Source organism: Tamandua tetradactyla, chromosome 9, assembly GCF_023851605.1.
Source record: "Tamandua tetradactyla isolate mTamTet1 chromosome 9, mTamTet1.pri, whole genome shotgun sequence".
Classification (NCBI taxonomy): domain Eukaryota; kingdom Metazoa; phylum Chordata; class Mammalia; order Pilosa; family Myrmecophagidae; genus Tamandua; species Tamandua tetradactyla.
Genome location: NC_135335.1, coordinates 21,762,422 through 21,776,411, shown reverse-complemented (window position 1 = coordinate 21,776,411; position 13,990 = coordinate 21,762,422). Strand labels below are relative to the sequence as shown.

General features: G+C 36.7%; 1 protein-coding gene across 1 annotated transcript; it reads left to right on the top strand.

Moving 5' to 3' along the window:
• Nucleotides 1-13,084: 13,084 nt before the first annotated feature.
• On the top strand, nt 13,085-13,990 carry LOC143645597 (olfactory receptor 9G19-like; the record flags this gene model as incomplete). Its single annotated transcript, XM_077114873.1, has 1 exon — nt 13,085-13,990. A coding segment is annotated over exon 1 (906 nt), but the record flags the coding sequence as incomplete, so codon positions are not given.

Sequence of the window (13,990 nt, the reverse complement as noted above, 5' to 3'; positions counted from 1 at the left end):
TTCCTGTTTCATGAAGCTCCCTGGGAGACATTTTCCTTCTTTGTCTCCAGAGGTCGCTGGCTGGTGGACTCTGCTTCATGGTGCTACAGCATTCTTTGCTCTCTCCAAATCTCTCATTCTGCAAAATGTTTCCTCTTTTATAGGACTCCAGAAACTTATGAAGACCCACTCAAATGGGTGAAGACATGTTGTCACCTAGTCCAGCTTAACAACCACTCTTAATCAAATCACATCTCCAGGGAGATGATCTGATTACAGTTTCAAGCATACAGTATTGAATGAGGATTATTTTACCTTTATGAAATGGAGTTTTGATTAAAACATGGCTTTTCTAGGGCACATACATCCTTTCCAACCCATACAATCTCTAAAAAAGACCTAACCTGCAATGAGTTGAGAAATGTTTAATACATTAAACAGTTATCAATTGATGGCTGGGCCATGAACATTTGATGTGGTCAAGACTATGGATATTAGAGGGAGATAAATCTGAGCAGGTATTCTACCTTATTTGAGAGATGAGGGGAGTTCTTTGAGGATCAATATATTCTTTTGCAAAGATGCCTCAAATACCAGCCATGTCGTAATGTTTCTGGGAGTCAGTTCATTTCTTCAGAACCCAGTCTTGAACCCAGGCCGTGTTATAGGTCCTGAGATAAAGAAGTGAAAATCACATAATTAGCTCTTAATCTAATGGACATTTAGTGTAAAAGGGAAAGAAACATAATAGTCAAATAAAAAAATCAATGCAAAAACACTCCTAGATAATTTTAAATGCTATTAAAAATCAAAATTAGATTCTGGAAGAAATATGAACTTGCAGAAACTTTTAGGTAAAATAAATGGCCCCTGACCATTGTAGATTCCTACAGCTCCTCAGGATGTCATAACTTAGGAAATGACTAGCGAGGGAATTTAAAACATTGTACATTGAAAAATGGATATTGCTTTTTATATATATATAGAAAATTTTCTGTGGTCTTTGATTCCGTGGGCAAATTCTTTTCAGTCACTATATTCACTCATTCCATTTGGAATTGTGAAGAACTTAAATTAAAGATATCTGGAAAATAAAAATATATTATATGCACTGTATGTGTACCTCTACATATTAAATAATACATGCACATAAATTCTGAAATTTCTGTCTTCAATTTGCCCCCCAAATCATTCTCTACCCTTATCTACCCTCTTCTTTGCTCTAGGAGGTTAGGACATATCATTTGCTTTATTGGGCTCATTTGACACTATCTTCTTGGTGGTTTAGCCAATGGTTTCCACTGGCAGTGAGGAAGTTAGGCCAGTGTTTGTGCTGGTTTGAAAGGATGTATGTCCCCCAGAAAAGCCATGTTTAATCAAAATCCCATTTCATAAAGGTAGAACAATCCCTATTCAATACTGCATATTTGAAACTGTAATCAGATCATCTCCCTGGAGCTGTGATTTAATCAAGAGTGGTTATTAATCTGTATTAGGTGATATGTCTCTACCCATTTGGGTAGATCCTGATAAGTTTCTGGAGTCCTATAAAAGAGGAAACATTTTGGAGAATGAAAGAGATTCCAAGAAAACAGAGCAGATCTACAAAGTCATGAGAAGCAGAGTCCATCAGCCAGCGACCTTTGGAGATGAAGAAGGAAAATGTCTCCCGGGGAGCTCCATCCAACAGGAAGCCAAGAGAAGCTAGCAGATGATGCCATGTTCACCATGCGCCCTTCCAGATGAGAAGGGAACCCTGACCATGTTCACCATGTTCCTTCTCACTTGAGAGAGAAACCCTGAACTTCATCAGCCTTCTTGAACCAAGCTATCTTTCCCTGGATGCCTTTGATTGGACATTTCTATTGAATAATTTTAATTGGGACATTTTCTCAGCCTTGGAACTGTAAACTAGCATCTGGTTAAATTCCCTTTTTAAAAGCCATTCTGTTTCTGGTATACTGCATTCTGGCAGCTAGCAAACTAGAACAGTGTTTTTCTTGGTATTCCTTTCAGGGTTGCCACATCTGGCTGTTTCTTTGCACAGACCATAGCTTCTGTTAGAGAAACTTCTATCAAAACTCTCTCTCCATGGTTTTAACCACTTGTTCTTGTTTCTTCAGTTCTATGTGTGGTAACAATGTCATCAGAAGTAAAAACCTTTTTACAGCCTGGAAGATGGCGGCTTAGTAAGACGCACGGATCTTAGTTTCTTCTCCAGGACACCTACTAGGGGAGCAGAAACGATACAGAAAGCGCCCAAAGCCACAACAGAGATAAAAAAGACAGCGTACCCCATCCTGGAACGGCTGGCTGGCTGAGAGAAGCAGCTCGGGTGAGATCGCCGAGGCGCGCGGGCCTTACCGGCGGGGGGTGGCAAGCGGCCGGAGTTACTCCCTTCCCCTTCCGGGCCGGTGGGAGAATTGGAGAGGTGGTCCCCTGAAACCAAGGCGACTGGCGCCCACACCACGCGCAGCCCCCGGACCAACTGAGAGAATTGGATCGGAAACCCCCAGGCCGCGGAGAACGGTGACCCCGTGACTCCCGGGGAACGTGCACTCTCTCGGGCGGGCTGCTGCCGCTGGTGCCCTCCCGCCACGCTTGTTGCCCAGGGCCGACTAGGAAATTCGGACGGGCTCTTTCCCTGGCTGCGGCGACCAGCAACCCTCCCTGCGTTCGGACACCCTCCCTGTGTTCGGACCCTGGGCCGGCTCAAGCCGCTTCGGCTAGCGAACCCCCAGGACGGCGAGAGTTTTCCAAAGTTTAAGGTCCCACAGCACCTTTTACTGGTGGGACCCGCAGACAAACGTGTGCCACGAGCACCACCTACTGGGCAGGATAAGAAAAACAGAACCCAGAGATTTCACAGAAAAATATTACAACCTAGCTGGGTCCAACACCAAGAGAAATCTGAATAAATGCCCAGACGCCAGCAGCAGAAGATAACTGTCCACGCTCAAAAGATTGAGAATATGGCTCAGTCAAAGGAACAAACCAATAGCTCAAATGAGACACAAGAGCTGAGACAACTAATGCTGAATATATGAACAGAAATGGAAAACCTCTTCAAAAATGAAATCGATAAATTGAGGGAGGACATGAAGAGGACATGGGCTGAACATAAAGAAGAAATAGAAAAACTGAAAAAACAAATCGCAGAACTTATGGAAGTGAAGGATAAAGTAGCAAACATAGAAAAAATAATGGATAGCTACAATGATAGATTTAAAGAGACAGAAGATAGAATTAGTGATTTGGAGGATGGAACATCTGAATTCCAAAAGAAACAGAAACTATAGGGAAAAGAATGGAAAACTTGAGCAGGGGATCAGGGAACTGAATGACAATATGAAGCGCACAAATATACGTGTTGTGGGTGTCCCAGAAGGAGAAGAGAAGGGAAAAGGAGGAGAAAAACTAATGGAAGAAATTATCACTGAAAATTTCCCAACTCTTATGAAAGACCTAAAATTACAGATCCAAGAAGTGCAGCGCACCCCAAAGAGATTAGACCCAAATAGGCGTTCTCCAAGACACTTACTAGTTAGAATGTCAGAGGTCAAAGAGAAAGAGAAGATCTTGAAAGCAGCAAGAGAAAAACAATCCATTACATACAAGGGAAACCCAATAAGACTTTGTGTAGATTTCTCAGCAGAAACCATGGAAGCTAGAAGACAGTGGGATGATATATTTAAAATACTAAAAGAGAAAAACTGCCAGCCAAGACTCCTATATCCAGCAAAATTATCCTTCAAAAATGAGGGAGAAATTAAAACATTCTCAGACAAAAAGTCACTGAAAGAATTTGTGACCAAGAGACCAGCTCTGCAAGAAATACTAAAGGGAGCACTAGAGTCAGATACAAAAAGACAGAAGAGAGAGATATGGAAAAGAGTGTAGAAAGAAGGAAAATCAGATATGATATATATAATACAAAAGGCAAAATGTTAGAGGAAAATATTATCCAAACAGTAATAACACTAAATGTCAATGGACTGAATTCCCCAATCAAAAGACATAGATTGGCAGAATGGATTAAAAAACAGGATCCTTCGATATGCTGTCTAGAGGAAACACATCTTAGACCCAAAGATAAACATAGGTTGAAAGTGAAAGGTTGGGAAAAGATATTTCATGCAAATAACAACCAGAAAAGAGCAGGAGTGGCTATACTAATATCCAACAAACTAGACTTCAAATGTAAAACAGTTAAAAGAGACAAAGAAGGACACTATATACTAATAAAAGGAACAATTAAACAAGAAGACATAACAATCATAAATATTTATGCACCGAATCAGAATGCCCCAAAATACGTGAGGAATATACTGCAAACACTGAAAAGGGAAATAGACTCATATACCATAATAGTTGGAGACTTCAACTCACCACTCTCATCAAGGGACAGAACATCTAGACAGAGGATCAACAAAGAAATAGAGAATCTGAATATTACTATAAATGAACTACTTAATAGACATTTATAGGACATTACATCCCACAACAGCAGGATACACCTTTTTCTCAAGTGCTCATGGATCATTCTCAAAGATAGACCATATGCTGGGTCACAAAGCAAGTCTCAACAAATTTAAAAAGATTGAAATCTTACACAACACTTCTCGGACCATAAAGGAATGATGTTGGAAATCAATAATAGGCAGAGTGCCAGAAAATTCACAAATACGTGGAGGCTCAACAACACACTCCTAAACAACGACTGGGTCAAAGAAGAAATTGCAAGAGAAATTAGCAAATACCTCGAGGCGAATGAAAATGAAAACACAACATATCAAAACTTATGGGACGCAGCAAAGGCAGTGCTAAGAGGGAAATTTATTGCTCTAAATGCCTATATCAGAAAAGAAGAAAAGGCAAAAATTCAGGAATTAACTATCCATTTGGAAGAACTGGAGAAAGAACAGCAAGCTAACCCCAAAGCAAGCAAAAGGAAAGAAATAACAAAGATTAGAGCACAAATAAATGAAATTGAAAACATGAAAACAATAGAGAAAATCAATAAGGGCAGAAGTCGGTTCTATGAGAAAATCAATAAGATTGATGGGCCCTTAGCAAGATTGACAAAAAGAAGAAGAGAGAGGATGCAAATAAATAAGATCAGAAATGGAAGAGGAGACATAACTACTGACCTCACAGAAATAAAGGAGGTAATAACAGGATACTATGAAAAACTTTACGCTAATAAATACAACAATTTAGAGGAAATGGACGGGTTCCTGGAAAGACATGAACAACCAACTTTGACTCAAGAAGACATAGATGACCTCAACAAACCAATCACAAGTAAAGAAATTGAATTAGTCATTCAAAAGCTTCCTAAAAAGAAAAGTCCAGGACCAGATGGCTTCACATGTGAATTCTACCAAACGTTCCAGAAAGAATTAGTACCAATTCTCTTCAAACTCTTCAAAAAAATCGAAGTGGAGGGAAAACTACCTAATTCATTCTATGAAGCCAACATCACCCTCATACCAAAACCAGGCAAAGTATTACAAAAAAAGAAAACTACAGACCAATCTCTCTAATGAATACAGATGCAAAAATCCTCAATAAAATTCTAGCAAATCGTATCCAACAACACATTAAAAGAATTATACATCATGACCAAGTAGGATTCATCCCAGGTATGCAAGGATGGTTCAACATAAGAAAATCAATTAATGTAATACACCATATCAACAAATCAAAGCAGAAAAATCACATGATCATCTCAATTGATGCAGAGAAGGCATTCGACAAGATTCAACATCCTTTCCTGTTGAAAACACTTCAAAAGATAGGAATACAAGGGAACTTCCTTAAAATGATAGAGGGAATATATGAAAAACCCACAGCTAATATCATCCTCAATGGGGAAAAATTGAAAACTTTCCCCCTAAGATCAGGAACAAGACAAGGATGTCCACTATCACCACTATTATTCAACATTGTGTTGGAGATTCTAGCCAGAGCAATTAGACAAGAAAAAGAAATACAAGGCATCAAAATTGGAAAGGAAGAAGTAAAACTATCACTGTTTGCAGACGATATGATACTATATGTCGAAAACCCGGAAAAATCCACACAAAACTACTAGAGCTAATAAATGAGTACAGCAAAGTAGCAGGTTACAAGATCAACATTCAAAAATCTGTAGCATTTCTATACACTAGTAATGAACAAGCTGAGGGGGAAATCAAGAAACGAATCCCATTTACAATTGCAACTAAAAGAATAAAATACCTAGGAATAAATTTAACTAAAGAGACAAAAAGCCTATATAAAGAAAACTACAAAAAACTGCTAAAAGAAATCACAGAAGACCTAAATAGATGGAAGGGCATACCGTGTTCATGGATTGGAAGACTAAATATAGTTAAGATGTCAATCCTACCTAAATTGATTTACAGATTCAATGCAATACCAATCAAAATCCCAACAACTTATTTTTCAGAAATAGAAAAACCAATAAGCAAATTTATCTGGAAGGGCAGGGTGCCCCGAATTGCTAAAAACATCTTGAGGAAAAAAAACGAAGCTGGAGGTCTCGCGCTGCCTGACTTTAAGGCATATTATGAAGCCACAGTGGTCAAAACAGCATGGTATTGGCATAAAGATAGATATATCGACCAATGGAATCGAATAGAGTGCTCAGATCAAAGACACAAACGGACATTTGCACACCAATGTTTATAGCAGCATTATTTACAATTGCAAATAGATGGAAACAGCCAAAATCTCCATCAACAGAAGAGTGGCTAAACAAACTGTGGTATATACATACGATGGAATATTATGCAGCTTTAAGACAAGATAAACTTATGAACCATGTAATAACATGGATGGACCTAGAGAATATTATGCTGAGTGAATCCAGCCAAAAACTCTCATCTATGGACATTTGATCTTTGATAAGGCAGTCAAGCCACCTCACCTGGGACAGAGCAGTCTCTTCAATAAATGGTGCCTAGAGAACTGGATATCCATATGCAAAAGAATGAAAGAAGACCCATCTCTCACACCCTATACAAAAGTTAACTCAAAATGGATCAAAGATCTAAACATTAGGTCTAAGACCATAAAACAGTTAGAGGAAAATGTTGGGAGATATCTTATGGATCTTACAACTGGAGGCGGTTTTATGGACCTTAAACCTAAAGCAAGAGCACTGAAGAAGGAAATAAATAAATGGGAACTCCTCAAAATTAAACACTTTTGTGCATCAAAGAACTTCATCAAGAAAGTAGAAAGACAGCCTTCACAATGGAGACAATATTTGGAAATGATATATCAGATAAAGGTCTAGTATCCAGAATTTATAAAGAGATTGTTCATCTCAACAACAAAAAGACAGCCAACCCAATTACAAAATGGGAAAAAGACTTGAACAGACACCTCTCAGAAGAGGAAATACGGATGGCCAAGAGGCACATGAAGAGATGCTCAATGTCCCTGGCCATTAGAGAAATGCAAATCAAAACCACAATGAGATATCATCTCACACCCACCAGAATGGCCATTATCAACAAAACAGAAAATGACAAGTGCTGGAGAGGATGCGGAGAAAGAGGCACACTTATCCACTGTTGGTGGGAATGTCAAAGGGTGCAACCACTGTGGAAGGCAGTTTGGCGGTTCCTCAAAAAGCTGAATATAGAATTGCCATACGACCCAGCAATACCATTGAGGTATCTACTCAAAGGACTTAAGGGCAAAGACACAAACGGACATTTGCACACCAATGTTTATAGCAGCATTATTTACAATTGCAAAGAGATGGAAACAGCCAAAATCTCCATCAACAGAAGAGTGGCTAAACAAACTGTGGTATATACATACGATGGAATATTATGCAGCTTTAAGACAAGATAAACTTATGAACCATGTAATAACATGGATGGACCTAGAGAATATTATGCTGAGTGAATCCAGCCAAAAACTAAAGGACAAATACTGTATGGTCCCACTGATATGAACGGACATTCGAGAATAAACTTGAAATATGTCATTGGTAACAGAGTTCAGCAGGAGTTAGAAACAGGGTAAGACAATGGGTAATTGAAGCTGAAGGGATACAGACTGTGCAACAGGACTAGATACAAAAACTCAAAAATGGACAGCACAATAATACCTAATTGTAAAGTAATCATGTTAAAACACTGAATGAAGCTGCATCTGAGCTATAGGTTTTTGTTTTGTTTTGTTTTGTTTTGATTTTATTATTATTACTTTTATTTTTTTCTCTATATTAACATTCTATATCTTTTTCGGTTATGTTGCTAGTTCTTCTAAACCAATGCAAATGTACTAAGAAATGATGATCATGCATCTATGTGATGATGTTAAGAATTAATGATTGCATGTGTAGAATGGTATGATCTCTAAATGTTGGGTTAATTTCTTTTTTTCCGTTAATTAAAAAAAAAAAAAGAGAAGGGTAATTGGAGATGAAGGGATACAGACTGTACAACGGGACTGGATATAAAAACTCAGAAATGGACAGCACAATACTACCCAATTGTAATGCAATTATGTTAAAACACTGAATGAAGCTGCATGTGAGGTATAGGTTTTTTGTTTTTGTTTTTTTTGTTTTTTTTTGTTTCTATTAGTGTTTTAATTCTTATTCTGTTGTCTTTTTATTTCTTTTTCTAAATCGATGCAAATGTACTAAGAAATGATGAATATGCAACTATGTGATGTTATTAAGAATTACTGATTGTACATGTAGATTGGAATGATTTCTAATTGTTTTGTTAATTCTTTTTTTAATTAATAAAAAAAAAGAAGTAAAAACCAACGATTAGTACATTATCCCATGAGATTCCTCCATCACATCCACATTCTTCTGTAATAGTAGCAGAGACATATAATTGATTCACTGCAACATCCTTATCTCCCTAACTTTTTGGTTAATGTGTTCCTAATATCATCTTTCCATTCTCAGGTTAAATATCAGTTCAAATAAATCTTCTCTAGGATTCTTCACTATGTCAGCTCTTCTAATAAAATGTTATGTTGTCTTAATTTTTCTTTGTAGTGTTAGTCATAATGTATGATTGTAGATTTACATAATCATTTGATTATTTCCCTCATAAGCCTGTAAGCTACCCAATGATAAACACACATGCATTTTCTCTTTCTCTCAATTTTCTTTTTGCTATTTTTGTTTTGGTTATCTTGATGTTTTAGTTGATATTGAAAGTTTGGTACGGGTGAGTTTAAATATGTTTCTCTTCACAGCACAAAACTAATGAGTTGTTGATGTGGGATTCATACATAAACAAACTTATTTTGACCTTCCATCTTAACCTTTTCTAAGCTATCATTTGTCCTTACTTTGCTTCCTTGTTTTATATCCTTCAATATGTTTCTCCCATCTAAGTAAATAATATTTCCTCTATAAATATTGTATGTTTTTTTAATTTTTAAAAATATTTTTATTGATAATTCTTTACACACATACATTCCATACATGCTGTGCAATGGCTCACAATATCTTCACATAATTGTGCACTCATCACCATGATCATCCTTTAGAACATTTGCATCACTCCAGAAAAAAAATAAGAAGAAAAAAACAATAAATTCATACATGTCATACCCCTTACACCTTACTCTCATTGACCACTGGTATTTCCATCTACCCAATTCATTTTAACTTTTGTTCCCCTATTATTTATTTATTTTTATCCATATAATATTGCATATTTTGAGTGAATAAGTACATTCTTGGTCTTATGTGTGGATAGCCTTTGCAGTAACCATATGAGTGTGGTAATCAATAAATTCACTGTTTCTTAATATCATCATTTTAAGATTAGGACGATTTTATCAAGTCTCTAGACTTAATTTTTATGGTCTTTGATTTTACATTATTATTTTAAAATTATTATGTACTACAAGTAATTCTTGTGTACCTGCTATGTGTGCACTATCCTGTTAGATTTTATCCATCCACTTTTTAATATAAATGCACAAATGATACAAGTTATAAGGCCTTTTAAGTTTGGCTTGTCCAAGTATACTCATGATGTATGATCTCTTCATAAAGGATTCTAAAATGAAAAGTGAACATTATAATTGGTCACTTGACACCAGAACAGCACTTGAAGATTCTCTTTACATTTCGCAGCATATCCCAAAGGGATGCTCAAGCTTATAAATTCTCCCAGGATTGTTAACATTGGAAAGAAGATGCTTGGAGTCAGTCGAAGGCACTGTTTACTTAAGGTAAGCTGGGCAATTCTGGACTTCAGCAAAATTCAAGCAAAGTGACTATTATAATCATGACATTAAGCATGCATTAAAATAACTAGAGGAAAGAGTAAATCACAATATGAACTAAAGAGAAAAAAGATTCTTAGTGTAACCAGAGAATAATAGGATTCTACATTCTGAAGTAAAATCAAATTGTTTTCTAAAAGAATATTTGATGAGGAAAGATGAAGAGTCTACAATGTCCTCTCTTCAAGCCTCATTTCCTCAGTCAGGGAAACAGTGATTTAGATATAACCTGAGATCCTTGATAGCTGTATTAGTCCTTTGGATAGAATAATATGTTGAAAAATTGGATCAGGTCAAACTTTCATGACTTGTTCTTTTTCTACATTAGGCAGTGCATGGGACAGGCATTCCACAAAAGGGGGAGTGAAGTTATATGACATTTAGGATAATACTAAGCAGTGATAATTAAAATATAATTCAAGATATATCTGATTAAAGTAAAAAGGAATGTAATAGACAACAGGTGCATTAATTCTTGAAAGGGCTAATAAATCACACTGAGATCACCTCCTTTCTTTGTGACCTTTCCTAGAGACAATTACTTCTTGAAAAACCTTCTGGTGAAGAAAAATCCTTGATAGATGGGAAGAAAGGAGAGAAATTGTTGGGGGACTGAGCTTTCCAGGGCATCTTGAATCCAACAAGATATGGTACTCAAGAAAACTCTTGTTTCTATATGGATAAGACTGTATGAGAAAACCATTAAATACAGATTATTTTTCACTTTTTCTCATAAGGAGTCTCTGGAAAAGTGATTTTTGAAGTTAGTATCAAGAAAGGCCATATGTTACCAGAATTTGTGGTTGATTATTTATTTTATGAACACTTTTAATTGTATATACCTGGATGTAGGAGGTATCAAGTCATTTGAGGCCCACCTACAACTGTGGATTGGACTTTTTTGCATTTTCAGGTTTTTTCTCTGTCTTAACTTTATGTCATGTTCATGTTATTCCTATTTACTTATTCTTAATTCATGCTATTCACTTGTATTTTATGTCTCACTGTAGCAATCTTAAATCCATTTTTATGAGTAAAAGTCTTGATACACATATTCATATGTGTATACATTTGTATATATTAATTTTACACTTTAGTAACAGTAAAAGAAAATATGCACTGTTAGTGAATAACTGTCTCTTGCAACTTTCATTCCCAATTTGGTCTTTGCACACAAGCTCAGCAATTGCCCAGCAAGTGTAAAAGGTCAACAAAATGGAATGGGTAGTTTGTGCATGCAAAACACATGAAAGCCTGGAAGTCATACATGGGTATAAATGTAAATACTTGGGAGTTAATGCAAATACATTTCTGCTGAAATTACAAAGTTATAGAGAACACATCTAATTTTAAATTCCTAGTTTTTCCATTTCTATTCTCACATCTGTGCTCTTACTTGAATTCATATAGTCTTCTTGAACTAGGAAAGGTTGGTGAGACAATAGAGTTCAGAAGGGGGATGATTTCACTTAAATATGGCAGCAGACAACCGAAATCAGAACCCATGTGTCCTAATTCTGGGCATTTGGCTGCTTCCAGGAATTCACTTTGTTAAAAATGAAATTAGCATTCTAGCCCTAAGCTATGAAAGGAACTAAAATGACACTCCAATCCTCTTTCAGGTATTAGGAAAAAAACTTTTTATTTTAATCTAATTATGACATGAAACTTTGTTTTTAAAATTGCATTATATACATCTTACCATTCTAGTGGAAAGGAATCATCTCTCATCAAATAGGAGCATTTCCAAGATAGCATTCATTATTTTTCTAGTATAATTTTAGGTCCATTGCCTGGCATAATGGCCAATTAAATATTTTTTCTAGTTTAAGAGATTTTTAACTGATGCTCTTATAGCATAAATGTTAGGCATAGTGCGAATGGAGAACACTGGGAATCACAATTTTGCTCTTCCTTGATCATGGTTAGTGGTTTCTGCTGCTCCAGGTTGTCACACAGACAAGTAGTCATAGTGCTTCCCCCATTGCTGGCAACATTCCCGTCTCCTGCTTTTACCTCTCAGGAAGAAGGATTCTCAGTGCTCCATTACCATAACAAGCTATTCACTGAGCCAGTGTTTATGGGTCTTTGCTTCCTTAGGGTATTCAACCGGTAATATGAGCACAAATATTTATCAACTACTATTTTCCTACTTTTCCTCAGCATGTCTTAGATGATCATAATTATAGATATGACCTCAAATTAAAAAAAAAAAATCTAAGGAATTCTAATCATTTATACAACAATTTCACCTTTTCTACTCCAGTCCAACCTTGATGCTTGGTAAATGGGAAATTAAACATAGTTATTTTCTTCAAGGAAATTAAAGTCTAGTGACCTTTCATATGATTACAAAATAGAGTTAATAGAATAAATTATACTTTTCCATGTAAACACCTGGAAAAAGACCAAAGGAAAAGATATCAGAATACCTTTCTTATTCTCTCTCTCTCTCTCTCTCTCTCTTTTTTTTTTATCATTTAGATTGTCCCCAGTCAAGGTAAGTTCCAGCAGTTGAGAAGATAAACAATTCAGACTCACCTGAAATGAGGACAAATTAGATTAAAAATAAGATGATACACATTGTACAGTTTGCATTATAACTGTGATGTTAAGGCAGAAACACAGAACTGGTTCCCCAAAAGGAGTAACGTTCAGTTCAGCAAGAACACATTTCACCATAAGCCATTTAGTTGGGCCACTTGGGATTTTTAATGATCCAAAATGACAAGGTTGGGAAGAGGAGGATGCAGATATCTTAACTCATGGCATTCTTATTGGTCTTTTCCCAAAGAGGGAACTCAGAAATCCAAAGCCAATGGAAGAGAAAAATTTCACCAAAGTGAAGGAATTCATTCTTTTAGGATTCACAGCTGACTTGCAGTTACAGAGAATACTCTTTTTGATCTTCCTCATCATTTACATCTTCAGTCTCTTGGGGAATATGAGCATGATTTCTCTGATTTGTGCTGATTCTAGACTCCACACACCCATGTATTTTTTTATTGGGAACCTCTCATTCCTGGATATCTGGTATTCTTCTGTCTATGCTTCCCAAATCCTCATGACCTGCATCTCTGAAGACAAAAGCATCCCCTTTGCTGGCTGCTTGGTTCAGTTCTTCTTCTCCGCTGGGCTGGCCTATATTGAGAGTAATTTGTTGACTGCCATGGCTTATGACCGCTATGTGGCCATCTCCAATCCCCTGCTTTATTCTCAGGCAATGTCCCTAAGGTTGTGTGCCAGTCTTGTTGTGGCTTCATACTTTGTTGGCATTCTTAATTCAACCATCATCACCAGCAAAACATTTACCCTGAGCTTCTGTGCAAACAATGTCATTGATGATTTCTTCTGTGATTTGCCCCCTCTTGTGAAGTTGGCATGTGATGTGGAGGAGAGCTACCAAGCTGTGTTCTATTACATACTTGCCTCCAACATCATCAGTCCCACTGTACTAATTTTTGCTACCTATCTCTTCATCATTGCTGTCATTTTGAATATCCGCTCTACCCAAGGCCGTCTAAAGGCATTTTCTACTTGTGGGTCTCATCTAACAGCTGTCACTTTGTACTATGGTTCAATTCTCTTCATTTACTCCAGACCAAGCACTAGCTATGCCCTGGAACTGGATAAAGTGGTGTCTGTGTTCTACACTGTGGTGATTCCAATGTTGAATCCTTTGATCTACAGCTTAAGAAATAAAGATGTGAAAGATGCCTTGAAG